The sequence below is a fragment of the Fulmarus glacialis genome, unplaced genomic scaffold (assembly GCF_000690835.1).
Source record: "Fulmarus glacialis isolate BGI_N327 unplaced genomic scaffold, ASM69083v1 scaffold30955, whole genome shotgun sequence".
Taxonomy (NCBI): Eukaryota; Metazoa; Chordata; class Aves; order Procellariiformes; family Procellariidae; genus Fulmarus; species Fulmarus glacialis.
Genome location: NW_009215578.1, coordinates 43732 through 59260, shown reverse-complemented (window position 1 = coordinate 59260; position 15529 = coordinate 43732). Strand labels below are relative to the sequence as shown.

At 36.2% G+C, this 15529-nt stretch overlaps 1 protein-coding gene across 1 annotated transcript in view; it reads left to right on the top strand.

Annotated features, from left to right (window-relative positions):
- DOCK4 (dedicator of cytokinesis 4) overlaps positions 1-15529 on the top strand; it is a gene marked incomplete at both ends in the record, with an annotated part of 103565 nt that overhangs the window by 44794 nt on the left and 43242 nt on the right. Inside the window, 3 exons of the mRNA XM_009578990.1 lie at positions 943-1135; positions 9571-9698; positions 11870-12004. Of these exons, the coding sequence (XP_009577285.1) occupies positions 943-1135; positions 9571-9698; positions 11870-12004 (456 nt within the window). The remainder of the gene's footprint in view (positions 1-942; positions 1136-9570; positions 9699-11869; positions 12005-15529) is intronic.

The window sequence follows — 15529 nt, the reverse complement described above, 5'->3', positions numbered from 1 at the left end:
TTCCCTGTTTCTGTAACCACAGGTGTTTAAGACCTGTTAAGAATTATTAATTTCTTAAGTTCTGTAGAAAATTGTTCTTCCAAGAAAATGGTAAATCAGAGAGAACAGCATAGAGAGGTGGTTCTTCCATCTCATATCATGTAAGCAGGTGGGGTGAAAAGGTAATAGCAAAATGATATAAACAACCACATTTGGAATTCTTCTTCAGTATCTTTAACCTTGTATGTCATCTGTTCTGACACCAGTGTGAAGAAGGTCTGAGGTATGAGTAGCTTTTCTCAATCAGCATGATTTGGAGAGGAAGAAGGAAATGTCATTTCTAGCTTTCTTTCTCTGGCATTGCCCTCCTTTCTTTTCCAGTGTTTTGTTTCCATATTCATTATACTTACCAATGAATTTCTACCCCTATTTTAGGATTGTTGAAGTGAACCAAGACTGCCAGTGCTGTCCCACTCCAAAATAAAAATGTTCATTATTTGAAAAATGGAAGATATGGAGGCCGTTATATTACTTATCTTAAAACAAAGCAAACCAAAACAACTCCATTAAATATTTTTGTTCTGATATCAGCTGGCTTCTGTTATCCATTTAAAAATTTCCTCTCACGCATAGATTGTGAAGAATCTGTAAAGTATAAATATTTTTGTTCTAAGTTGAACTTCTTACTTTCACTTTGTCCTGGGATAAATGAACAGTCATTAGATAATGCTTAAAGGAAAATAGTCACAAGTGTAAGCCCGTTAATGAATGTGAGAAACCCATTAATGAATGTGAGAATATTTCTTCTGAAAATATGATCATTTTTAAAGCTACTAACTACCCTTGAAATGTAAAACCAGGCATTTTTCTACGGTTACTTAAATTTATATAGTTATTTAAATTCCATAAATGTCAAAGCTATACTGCAATATCTGACTGTCCATTTTTGCCCTTTTCCTCTAGGCTGTGTTTCTCAGCTCATTCCCATCGGTGTACTCTGAACTTTTGAAGCTCTTTGATGTAAGAGAAGTGGCAAATTTGGTTCATGATGCTCTGGGCAGCTTGCCAACAGTCATGCATGGGGATGAGTCCCTTCAAGCTGTTAAACTGCAGAGTATTGGAAAAACTGTAGAGAGTCACCTGTACACGAACCCAGGTAAGGTTACCCTGCCTGCAGATAAGGAACTCCAATTGTGTGCTTGGTTTGCAGGCCAGCAGGTGCTGAAGGGAATAGTGTTGCTCTGAGTAGTGCTTCCTGGGGAACAATTCTTGAAGCACTGCTCTGTACAAGCTGCTTATTTACAAGAATACAGTTGGTTAAGTTTAGTGGTTTGTTTTTAAGAGGCAAAGACTCTTAAAATATAGTTTTGTTTTGATCTACTGCTGGCAGTATGTCTGTGAAGGAAGCTTGCCTTATACTTTTTAAGTAATTATAAATGAAAAAGCTTTACTAAATTGATTTTTTTTTTCTTTTTTTCTCCTTTGGGGGCACTTCAGCAAACAGATTGTCACTTATTCATTAAGTCTTGTTTGTGTAACTTTTGCTAGTTCAGCACTTTCGATCATCCATTTCTTAGTGTAGCATAAAAAGGCTACACAAATGCAAGTGATAGTTGGTGCATAAAGTATATAACAGCATAGCTATTTGCTATGCAGAAGAAAAAACTGCTGTGTGGTGGTAAGTCTGACATTCTTTTTTTCTGTTCTAAATGAAACCCATAGAAGTAAATTTGAGATTAACTCATTTTGAAACAAAAGTATTAAAATAGAAGAGATTTAAAGAATTCTAATAAGTGTTAATTTACTCACCAAAAGCCCTCTTGAGAGCTGTTTGAATATTGGCTGATGGAGTTCAGTAGAAACAGTAATTTTTACCATCTAAGGCATTCAAGATAAACACATTACAACGATGAAGGCTCTGCAAAAACCACCAGGATATGCATAAATATTTTGAGATGTTGCAAAATAAAGGAAGAGATCTTAGAAGTTTTTTTTTCCAAAATGCTTTCAGTGATTGTACTTTATAAGTATGAACTCAGAGAAATGGGTAAGAAGTATTGGATCTTGGCTACTTTGCTTCGTTCTGGTTGAAAAAATAGCTTACCCTTTCCCTTGTGAGCCTCCATGGCAGTCCCTTCCCATCTACAGCTGATTGATCAGACCTTTGATACTCTGGGTAGATGATGACATATTCATGGAGCAATCTTAAGGACGCTCTAACTTACGTTTTTAATTTTCCAAACTATGTAGGGACCGAGTAGCATCATTTCCATTTTCCTCCCATTATCTCAGGTAGGTCAGCCTAACTAGAAGATCCAAATGAATTAATGTAATTAAAGAGAGTTATTTAATGCCATGTAAGGGACTCTTGAGGACTTTCTTGGAACTGTATTTCTACTTTCAGCCATATGACAATTTTTTTTGTTTGTTTCCTTTTGTAAAAATGTTAGGTTTTTATTCAAATCCAGTTTCATTATTAAGAAGTCGTAAGAGTTGGTTTGGCTATAAAAGCAATGGAAATTACGTGTTAAATTTTACATGTGGGTTATACACAAATAGAATATAAATTCCTTAGACCACAGGGAAACTGATGTGAAAGTCATCAGGCAGTAATATAAGCTCCCAATGTCCATGATGGGGAGCTCAGGCAAACACTTGTACAGTATAATTTCAGTCATCATTAAGTTGAAGGGTCATGTGGAGATCAGCATCTTGGTCTCTTTGCCCTTAATGTTTTGTCTCTTTAAAATACAAAAATACAAGTAGACTTTCCCTCAGTCAATCCCTAGAAAGAAGTCCTTTTAAAATCCTTTTGGAAAATAAATATTGCACTAGACTATGTTAATGTGCAGAGTAAACTGTACATCCTAATGTGAAGTTGAGGCTTGCTGCTGTGAAAATAATTGATTTCTATCTCCCAAATGAAGATGATGAATGCTGCAACCTGCGGTGCTAGCTAACACATTGGAACTAGTTGGAGCGCAGGAAATAACTATTTATTCAAACATCTAAAAATTAGGAGGGCACTTCTTAATAACATTTTCTGTTATCTGGAGCTTGCTTGGAAACAAGTGAGAGTAGTTTAGCATGGGAGTTTTATGCATTTTGTGCTGCAAGGGCCTGAACAACTAATAAATCAGCTCCCACTGCTGCAGAAATCAACTGACACTAAAGCTATGCTTTTGCTAAAATTGGGAGATATATTTGGTATATTGTTGAAAATAGAAACATCAGACATGCAGGGGTTGATTTAAGGTGCCCAAGCACAGATATTTAGTACAATTTCAGAAGTATTTGATGCATCTAGTCTCTACTGGCCTCTCTAGGGAATGCAGGTTATATATTGTATTTACTGATCATGCGTGGATGGGATGTCTGAAATGGCTCTGTATTGAGGCTTTGGTATAGCTTGCTTAGGAACTTTTTCTATTTCAGTGATTTTAAACTTCAGCTCTTCCTACAGGTAAGAACTACAGAGATGTTAAAAGGTGTCAACAGCAGTTATCTGCCTAGCTCCTGTGAAAAGTTAATGGGTGTTAAGGCCTTACTTCTATTTTTCCATCTTTGTAGTACACTACATTGGATGTCGAAAAAGAAACAGATTACAGTTTTTCTGCTGATAAAGACTAGCAGTATTTTTTTTTCCTCTTGGCCTTTCCTCCAGTCTCCTGGTATTGTGGGTATAACTCTTTGGACGCATCCCTGTTGATACTTGTAGAATGGCCAAATTGATGACCTACATATGCCTGTACCCAGAAAATTTTCTACCGTTGTCACTTCCGATACAGCAGTAGTCTAGCACTCGTTTGTTGTCTTTTGTGCATTAAATATTATTATAGCTTGCTTTGGGGAAGAGTTAAATCTGTTTTGCTGGGAAGAGTTAAGGCCAGTAACAAAGAAACACATCTTGAACCATGTCCTTCTTGACACGGTTAAACAGGAATTAGAAGAACACTAAGAGCTTGAGCTTTGAGCTTGCAAATTCAATAGCTATGAAAACGTGAGGTGTGTAAGTGGAATGGCTAGGTTTCTTCCTCCAAAGAGGATGAGTTTTCTTGGAATCACCACCAATCAAACACGTCAATTACCAGAAGAGAGATTACATTAGTAGGTAAAGTCCTAAAAAAAGAAAATCCCATATTGATAAAGCCTGTATCTTAGCCCAGTTATAGTCTGTGGTGCAGCTCTTTACCACATGGAGAATGTTCTTACAATGCAAGAAACCTTGTGTCTTCCCAAAATATGAGGATTTGAACCTCTGTGCGAGAGTAGCTGGGTAGGACTTTTCCTGTTAGTGGGGCAAACTGTTCAAAACAAATAGAGGAGGGGTTTAATTCTCTGACCATTTACACTACAGATGTCATATGGTATATGATATCTATATATGATATATAAATTATGAAGCTAGGAAAAATCCCGAGTTGATGTTTTGAAGACATCTTCATGTATTCATTTTATTTAATTTATTTAATATGCAAAGTTGTATGTATTTATTTTATATATAACTTACTCCTTATCTGTTTTCTAATAGATTAGAAAAGTGATAATTATCTATTTGTTTTCTTTCTGAGATTGACTGCTTCCCTCAGTCTGTCTTTGCGAATAAGTTCATCTAAGAATTGCATCCTGTATATCACAGGAGAATGTACATGTAGGAAACTCTATAGTAATTCAGAGATGAATATCTGACACAATCAGTGAGAGTAATTTAATATCTTTGAACTGCCTCACAGAAAGGATGTTGTTACATGTTAGACTTCCTATGGGAATGAAAAAAAGTTGTTAGCAAGTTCAGGAAAAGATACCATTAACTGATAAGGAGGTTTAGTTCTAGAAGCTAGGTATTATGATTTCCCTCTGATTCCATCATTTTTTCAAAAGACTCAAAACTTCTCTTTAATGAGACTTGTAAGTTATCTCAGTAATCACTGCAAGCTAATTGATTGCTATAAAAATGTAAAAAGCCTATCATTATTGAAATTGTTGATGCAAATCCTGAATTAAATTTAGTTAAAATGCATTAAACTTTACATATTAACACAGATTTGAAAAAAAAAGAGTAAATTTTTTCAAAACATGAAGGTTTTTCACATTGATCCATAGTACTGCTTTCAAGTACTCCAGGATCTTTTTCAGATTAATTAGTATTTCTTAATTTGTCTTCCACAGCAATATACTATTCTTTGGAGTTCTTTGTATGTGTGCTTCTACACACCTGTGGGGGGATGTATGTATATATATTGCATACAAAAATTCAGCCTTTATTAGTACCTCTATAGTGGAGAGCAGAAAATATTTTGCAAAAGCTTTGCAAATGATGTTTCGCATCTGTGGCTCTTTTTTCGGCTAAGGGAGCTTTCTAAGCCATACCTGTGTTTTCCTTCTGCACTACAGGCAAATTTTTTCTTTCAAAAGAAACTGAAAACAGTTCCTTACAAAAGTTTTGAAACTGACTGTTCTGAGAACAGTGACATGTCCATGCAGTCACAGAGCAGGCATATATGTTTGGTTTGGGACTGCAGTCATAACTGTTTGTTTGCCTTAAGCATTTTCTTCTCCTACCACCCTCAAGTCCAGTGATTCTCCCAAACAAAGAGGCGTAAATTGAATAGGTCCAAGTAAAACAAGAGTGACTTCCTTGCTTCTCACTGTTCAAGGAGAATGCTGTTTGTGTGTTTAAAATGTTCAATTACACTAATGCTTTTTCCAAGCAGGCTGAAGTTTTGACCATCTGTTCAGATATAGTCATTGAAATGAATATTATCCTTCTGAAATTAATCTTCAAAATACACTAGAATAAAGAAAGTTTTGTATGTCTTGCTTTACCACTAACTGAAAAGCAAGGGAGAAAGTTGTGCTGTGGGTTAAATATTAAATGTTAATGTAGCTTGCACAGGAAGGTCACAAAGATTGCCCAGAGTAGTCTTTCTTTCTAATTATGCCAAGCATGTACTCAAAAAGCTCTATGTCATGATTTTTTTCCTCTCTTTCTGTATAATATTTGTAAAGGGCAAGTATTAGCATTTTAAACAGTCAGCTAATTTGGCTTCCTGCACAGAAGAAAAATTAGGACAGTGACTGATGGCTAAGAGTTCTGATTATTGCACCATTCTTTGCGCTCATTAATTTTTCTATATACAGTGGCTGACACTGTAGCTGACAATTTTTAAGAAAAAGAGTAACCTGAGACAAATATTGTACACTACATTCTCCAAACTTTCTCACATAGTCCTTGGTTTGGCTCAGAGGTGAATATGCCAGCTCTCCTCTTCTGTAATACCACTACACCTTTCCACCTAAACAGGTCACGACAGAGAGGTATTTGGATTATGGTTCTTACGAGGAGTGTATCTAAAGCTGTGTTATATGTGGTGGTTAATTCAGTAACTGGCACTGTTCCCTACAATCTATAGTTGCAAGTCATTGTAAGATGCTTTTTGCTAATCTGTTTGGTCTTGGTAAAACAAAGTTCCTGATCATTTTATGGAGCTTTTGCAAAAATGCGATACTTGAAACAGTTGAATGAGGATGCTCAGTTTTGCCTGATATGCTTCAGGCCATATCGTATGTAAGAGTGTTGTGGTTTAACCCCAGCTGGCAACTAAGCACCACACAGCTGCTTGCTCACTCCCCCCACAATGGGGTGGGGGAGAGAATCAGAAGAATAAAAGTGAGAAAACTCGTGGGTTGAGATAAAGACAGTTTAATAGGTAAAGCAAAAGCTGCACACACAAGCAAAGCAAACCAAGGAATTCATTCACTACTTCCCATCGGCAGGCAGGTGTTCAGCCGTCCCCAGGAAAGCAGGGCTCCGTCACATGTAGCGGTTACTTGGGAAGACAAAATGCCATCCCTCTGAATGTCCCCCCCTTCCTTCTTCTTCCCTCAGCTTTATATGCTGAGCATGACATCGTATGGTACGGAATATCCCTTTGGTCAGTTGGGGTCAGCTGTCCCGGCTGTGTCCCCTCCCAACTCCTTGTGCACCCCCAGCCTACTTGCCGGTGGGGTGGGGTGAGAAGCAGAAAAGGCCTTGACTCTGCGTAAGCACTGCTCTGCAATAAGTAAAACATCCCTGTATTATCAACACTCTTTAAACATAGCCCCATACTAGCTACTATGAAGAAAATGAACTCTACCCCAGACAAAACCAGCACAAATAGTTGGCTGTTTACAAGTCAAGTGTTGCTACACGTAGATTCTCTGGTCTTCAAAATGGAGTTCTTAATGCTGCGCTTACATGTAAGCAGTGCACAGATTAGTGGGCACCTCAGAAAAGGTACCAAATCCTGTGTGTGCTCATCAGGAAGCTGCCTAGAATTAACCAAGAAGAAACACTTTGGCACAGGACTACTCCTGTTTTCTCCTCACCTTCTGGGCTGAGGGATTTGAGTTGTAGCTGCAAGAGAGGACCTGCTGTCCTCAGAGGACCTATGGCCCAAAGGATAAGGCTCACACCAGTAACGTGTGAAAGAGCTAGTATAACTGCTCTGTGACAGTTGTGGACTTGAGTAGTGATTTGAGCATTTGCCTGGGAATGGAAGACCAGGTTCAGTGCTTTGTCAGCCTGGATTCAGCTTCTTGTCATCTGCCTGCCAGGAGAGTACCCTAACCGCAGAGCCACAGGCTGGTTTACACGGTGAACCCTTCATCTCTTCTCTTGAAGATGGGTTACCAGATAGTCAAGAATCCAGTACATGTAAGGCCTAACAGAAACAGGGAGAAGGAGCCATCCCCTGTAACCTAGAGGTTAGGTCTTTTTTATAGGAATGAAGAGTCCTGCTTTTTCATTTCAGCTGAAGGCGTTAGCTTTGATTTTTCATCTATCAGTAATCAATAAGCAGATTTAGTGGTGGGGATCAGAAGCTGCCACTTTCCTAACTACAGGTCTGCACATTAGCCATCTTCCTGCTTGCTTTCCTTTTGACCTTATAGATCTTGCAGTGGATGGGTCAGTGGCAGCTGTGCACACTTGACATCTCAGACTACCTGGGGCAACACTTTGCTGAGCTTCTGCTCTTTAGGTAGACAAAAAGAAAATGCTTTGTTGATTTGGCTGAACTGAAGCTTCTGAACTCTCAGGCCGGTCCTGATGAACACCTACTGAGGCACTTGCAGAAGTAAGCAGTTACTGGATAGAGGCTATTTGTTTCCCAATTTTGGGTTCCAGTAGCACTGGTTTTAGATTCATTGATGGCCTTTTGCCTATTGCCATACAGTCTTTGTTTATATTTTTCTTCAATAGGAAGATATAGTGGAACACATGAATAAATAGTAAGCATGAAACACCTGCTTAAAAAGAGCAGGCAAGCTTTTTTTCAAAAGTAAGAATATACTTGAACAGTGTGTACAATTCAACTTGTCCATCTGATTTGTTTTGTGTTATACAGATAACTAGACAATGAAAACAAGGGAATAATAGAGAAAAACAAGATTAGCGCTGTATTTCAGTGAATGACAGAAACATTCAACAAATAAAATCTCAGAATAAATCTATCTTTTTCTTCCTCCTGAAAAAATTGAGGAAATATTTGAGGGGAAAAAAGCGTAAGAAAAAGTGTAAGAAAAAGACTTAATTCACGAACAGTACCTGGTTGGCAAAATTATTTTAAAGGAGTAATTTTCCAACTAGATAACTCAATTTTTAGGAAATAATTACAGTAAAGAACAAAGGAACTAAGTAGATTAATATATTTAGATAATGTAGCATATAATAATCATTAACATTTTAATAGAGGAAATGATTCAAGTATATTTTTATGAGAACAGCATTTCTCAATTATGGAAAAGATCTAAAACCAACAACAAAAATGAAAACAGATAACACCCATTCCATTTATCAAGTTGTAAATAGGTGTTTATTGTGTTATTGCAAGTGTATTAGGGCTCTTCCCATTTAACATCGTTTTTAATTATAAGAAAAAGAAGCAAGAAAAAGTAGCATGTTAATGAAGTTCTTGCATAATTTTGAGAGAATTCAGGACTGAAAATAGCACCTAAGAGCTGTGTTTAGAAAATGAATAGAGGAAAGGCAAATCATTTTATGTAGATACCAGTAGTCTAAATTGCTCATTCTCAGTAGGAGTAAGGAATCTGGAAAAGTGAAAATCCTGAAAGAAATCTGAAAGTACTGCTCGTCTGTAAAGTAGAACTCATTTGTAGAATAGCATAAGTTCAAGATTAAGTCTGTTGTGACCTTGGCTTGCAAAGGGACTCCTTGCAAAGGGAACACTAGACATAATTGCACGTTATTTTGAATACAAGTATTACTGTGTTAAGTTTTTTTGCATGACAGTTCAATAAATACTTAGAATTTTCTGTTATGTGTAGTATATTCCACACAGTGGTATTTTTCTCCATCAATGATATGACATACTGACTTTCAGCATATTGTTTATTCTTCAGACACTTGCTTTAGGATATTATGATTATTAAGTCAAAGCTTCTGCTTATCAGAAATGTTGGTTAAAGCAAGTAAAAGCTTCTGCTTATCAGAAATACTGTTTTGGACTGAAGACACATTTTATGTCTGTATTAAAATCAAATGATTCCACGAGAAGCTCCTACTCATAAAATTTTTCACTTTTCCAGATTCTCGATATATTCTTCTTCCGGTAGTTTTACATCATCTCCACATGCATTTACAAGAGCAGAAGGACCTTATAATGTGTGCACGTATCCTTAGCAACATATTTTGCCTCATCAAGAAGAACAGCTCAGTAAGTAAACACCATGTCACATCCACAAGGTGTTGAACTTCTTTATATGGCTCAATGACATTTAATGTCACAAACTGGACCCTGATCAAGTCCATTTTAAAGAGTTCTCTGTCTAATGATTCTGCATAAACATGTCATTTTGATTTCTCATGAGCCTTTTCTTCCCATGCGAGAATATTTTAATTGTAGTGCATAGAGTTCTGCCAAGCTTTGACTCTTTTTGAGTGTTGTGTTAGACATAAAGAAATGTCCACTTTCTTTTAGAGGCATTTTCTATTGTGGGCTCATAGTCATAGGGGACACAGGGGTGATATAGGTAAATAGATTGATGTGAGTATTGCAAGGGGGGGTTGCTCTTGGTTGTTAGTTGATAAACTTTGTGGCCGATTTCTGATGTTTGTGTTTGCAAATTCATCTGTCAAAGCTGCATATGAGAACTAGCTTAGACAGGTGTATTGCAAATATGAAGATGATGATGAGTTCTGACAGGCAAAGGAATATAATACAATTAAAAACAAACATTGCCTGTAGTTACTGCAGTACATACATATCAAGGCCAGCATGCATTACGTTGTAATGCATTCCTGAGAACTGTTTTATGTGTTTCTTCATTTCATACCACTGTCAGCAATTAAAGTTGCTCCATCAGTGATTTGCTATGGATGTGGCTTGCAATTTTGGCACTGTAACAACATTTTTATTGCAGCTGCTCCTGGATTAGTATAATACCTCATCACAAGATAAAGTGATAGATGATAAAGCGTAGCTGTGGTTTTGGACTGGGAGAAAGGCTTACATATCTGGTCTTAATTTCAGGAGATTTTTCATTTGGAGACATCAAGCCAGAGATGTACACAATAACAAGCGGATGTCTACATAAAATTCTCTCCAATGTTCAGGATATGCAGCTACTATTTTTAGTAGTCTTTGAGTCATTGAGAATATTAACAACTTGGTGACTTTTGTATGATTTTTGTGGATCAGTTCAGAACTTTGTTCCTTCCATGGTAATCAAGATAATCTAGAGGTTGAGGGAACAAGTGAATTTGCAGTCAGGCAGCTTTGAAAATTAAGGTTGTTGGCCATTCTAATAGTAGTTTGTACATGAGTCCTCACAGTTGGTATAGTTCCTAAATACACTGTATACTCTCTGCCTTCGTAAGAAGCAAAGTTAAAGTTGTTTGATACTAGACGAAGTGACAGAGAACACGGCCATGACACTAGACTCGTCTTGAATCCAAACAGGAATTTTGAGTTTCGTTACAAATCATATGCTGTGGGTGTGTAGGAAGAAAAAAAAAAAAAATCACTCCTACACCTCGATGTCAGCAAAGTTGAATGATCTGTTTGTTAGCTGAGTTTTAGTTTGGTTGTGTGCATTTGATTATAAAGTGTTTCTTTCTGTGAAGAAATGTCATCTCAAATTGTGGATAAAATCGCTCAGATTAAGATGGTGGTGTCTGCTGCAGTGGAGACAGAAAACATTGTTGAAGCAGGGAAAACATATTTCCATCTGAATTAAAAAGGAAAAGTAACTACAACTTGACTTCATCAAGTGTTTTCATGCATGTAATTAAGGTATTCATGGTCTCTTTTGGCAGTAAACACTTTGGTTCCTTTGTGTTAATGTTGCATACAAGCAGTTGTAGGCTTACATAAATGACTAATTTGTTTGTGCTACTCAGTTGATGGGAAGCAATGTAGCTGGTCGTTACTGCTGAAGCAGGTCTTGAAGGTTGAGCACCATCTGTTTGTTTCTGGTGATAGTTTCAAAGTGTGAAAACAGAATTCTACTTTTTGGAATTTAAGCCTCTCTTGGCAATTTCCCCCAAAAATATATGGGCGTTACTTATAAAAATCTTGCCCGAAAAATTCTCGTATATTATTTACTGCTTTCTTCTAAACATTAATTGAAAATAGAGCTATGCTAATTTGATGAATTCTTACATCCCCGTAACTGTCCTCTATATTTCAATGCAATGTAATTAATTGAAAACTGTTAGAAAAAAATCAATAGAATTAAACAATATCTTAATTAGAGAACAGTCCTTGTTTCTTGAATGTAACATTTGTAGTAAAACTATCATTAGTTTCTAAAATAATATCAAAGGAAATATGCCTGTGGTCATCTTTCTATTTTAAAATCTTAAATGCTTTATTTCTTATTTAAGGAAAAATCTGTCCTGGAAGAAATTGATGTAATTGTAAATAGCCTGCTCGATATTCTGTTAAGGACCATACTAGAGATCACCAGCCGACCACAACCATCAGGCTCTGCTATGCGCCTCCAGTTTCAAGATGTGACTGTAAGTTTTTTATAATGAGATAGCTCACAATTGTCATTGGTTGGACAACTAGACTTTTGACAATACTGTCTTTAGATTGTAATTCACCATGTCAAGATTTTGTGTATAAAACAGAGAATGAGGAGAACAAAGAAAACTTTTCTTGCATTTTATTCATTTTCAGTGGAAATAGTAATTTTTTCCTCAAATTTATTTATAAATTGTGACCCAGAAAAATACCCAAAAGATAAAATTTCTTTTAAGACTGTTTCAGGTCAATAATTATTTCATTACGTTTCTTTTGTCGACAAATGTAATAGCTTTCTGAAACTCTCTTGAAGTTTGAATTCCTGAAAATGGAAGAGTATCAATCAATAATGTTTTATTTCCTAAAATGCATACATTTTTACATGATGAAGCAGCTCTAACAATTCCTGCAGAATCTGTGATGTTAACTTGTACAAATCCAAATTTATTAATTGAAAGGCATTTTATTGTTCTCTGGGCTGAGCATTTGAGCTTCATTTCTATCACATGAAGTAGAGCAAAGAGGATGGATTTAGAAGATTAGTAAATGATATTTTGGTCAACCTGCTGTAACAACTCAGGCAAATTAGAAGGTTGAAATGCAGGCATTTACAGGAAAGCCTATGATGAGCATTGACAAAACAAAATGAAGTGTTGTTTTGCTTTGTTTTCAGCAAGGTTCCCAGTTTGCTTTTGAAGGGCAAATCAGTTCTAATATAGCAAGGGATATGACTTCAATATGAGGTGAGGGTGTGACATTTTGTGCAGAGAACATACTATGCTGTATGATTTACCATCTCATTATATACTTAATTAATTAATTGCCCAATTTTTACACTGTAATGGTTTTCGTTAATGAATAGATGGTTGCTTTTCAAACCAGAATTTCCTCTGAGATCAAACATTTCAAAAAGCATTTAATAGCTGTGTATGAAATGTGTTGTTGGGTTTTTTGTTTGTTTTACTTTATCCCACAGAGAACAAATTTTATATGGAGTGTTTTATGGAGCTGACCAAGCTCTGTAGTATGATAACACCATGCTTTAATCACTGTGATTTAGCAGGACTATACATCTAAGAGTTTGGGGTTTTTTTTCTTTAAATTACAAAATTATAAATGTACGCTGTGTGGCATATCAGACCATTACAAGAACATCTCAGCTGAAGTAAGGGTTGTAGTATTAGACTATTAGTGTAGCAAAGCTCTGAGCTTATTGGTTTCTTCCGAGATATCCACTTACTTGCAGATTAAGTTTTCATAAAACACCACGACAGCCTAATTCTTTCACACCATCAAAAAATTAGACTCTGAAAGTGCTTTCAAGTTGCAAAATTTTCTTTTTATGCATCAGAAAAGCCATGTCATTGTCACCACAGGCATCTCAAAGAATACTTAATGTGGAAGTGACTCACAGCACAGCATAAGGCAATTACATACATTTATGTAGAAACATCATGCAGTATGGGCTTATGGCAACACACGGAGCCAGATTCTTGGAACTATTTGTAGAGCAAGTATAATAAAGTACTCAATGTGAGTACAGCAGTAGAGTCTGTTCCAGTATGTTACTATTATTTCAAGCTGCGTGTATCATAAAATGTTTGTGAGATGTATCAGGGCAGCACACTGGATAAAATTTTGTCATACTTTTGCATCAGATATAGTCTTCCTTGTGAAAGTAGCCCCAAACTCATCTCAGTGTGATCTTCTAGGCCCACATGTCACTTTTTTTCTGCACAAAGAAGCAGGATAAAGAAGCAGCATAAAATCAGGCAGCATCAGGCTGTATGCTGCCACGGCTGCACTGTTTCTTTCATCTCAAGTAGTTTTGGTACCTTGGTACCATTTCAATTTGCAGTGAAGAATCTTTGTTAGATGGTAACCTGCAAGATGGATGTGATGCTTTAAACTGAGCACAAAGAAGACATGTCTTCAGGGTGTCAGTGCTACAGATGTTGCACTAACAAGCATTGAATTTATTGCAATGGTGAAAGTGAAACTTCTGCTTTAGGATGTCAGTGATTTAGACCCTTAGATTTCCTTAAGAAAAATGCATTGCATATAAAGAGTTAGCACAAAGCAATCCAATTAAAGCGAACCTTTATTAATGTCAGATTTTGGAAGTTCAGTCCCTCAGAACCTAAATTAATTGCAATTTACCTGTGAGCTCCATGTATTTTAACAATTGTGTGCCTTAAATAAGACACGAAAAATTTCTTCAGGGTTCTATCTAAGTGAATTGGATATACTGCTTGGCTTGACTTACGACACTAGAATTAGATCCTAAATGGTTTTTACCAAGGTCGTTATGTGTGTGGAGTTTGCTTTTGTGCATGATTTTTGTGTACCTGACTAGTTAGTCTGTGGCTAAGACTGGCAGAAATCTTACAACATACATTTTTGTGTTGAGTTCAACAAATGCAGCTGAATGTTCATTGTTATTTTAAAAACCAGCTGCCTGTATAGGTACCTACATTTGAATTAAAAGCTCAAATTTAGAAGTCAGTTAACAATTAGCTAAAGCTGGTACCCTTTTAAAGCTAATTTGACTGTCAACTATAATAGTACAGCTTTCTATAATAGATTGTGATTTTTAATATACTACTATAAGTTGAAGTAAATGTGGGAACATATAAGGAAGGTGACTGCTTAAAATGCTTAAGCAAGAAGGAAAGTATTCAAAAGGTTCATATTCAAATTTTGTTACTCAAGCTAGCAATCAGGTAAGCTTACACCCTTATTTATTTATTCTGCTTATTTTGGCTAATTAGCCAAATCTGAGTGGTCTCAGATTATATAACTGGAATAAAAGTCACCAAAAATTATGCCTATTTAGATGAATCTACATTATACTAAAGGGCATGATATAATCATATTAAGGCTAGATATAATGAAATTGAAAATATTAAAAAATAATGATAAAAGACCAAAGTCTTTTTGTTTTCTGAAGAGAACCTGATAGGATTGGAAATAAATTTTCAGATATTTACAAGAGAGCAGCTGTAACCTTGATGGTTATGCCCAGAGCATGACAATTAAGAGACTTTGTAGCATTAGGATGTTGTTTGGAGAACGCTGTGTTCACTGTAAAAAACAATGATTTTTCAGGGACATAATTAATTTGGGATCATTGTTTCAGTGTGGAATCTTATTATGGGCAAGACAATTATTATTTTATCACCATGTTGCCAGTGAAAGCCATCACCACACATACCACCAAATACACAAGGTATAGTCACAAGTGAATTAGGCCTTCCAGTGTAAAATCTGGAATAGCCATTCCTGTGAAAACATACTCCTTTTTAATGTTATTTTCTGTTTTTAATGAAAGACGGGAAAATCTTCCAAAATTTGACTTGACAAACTAATGAAAGACACCATTTTAAAGTACTGTTATCATACCTGTCTGTTCTCCAGTCTCATTCCCCATTCCTGGTAGATAGAGGCTAGAAGTGTATTTCCCACTTTTAAACAAGCTTGTAGGGTTTCAGAATTATTCTTTTTAAGCACTGCGATGC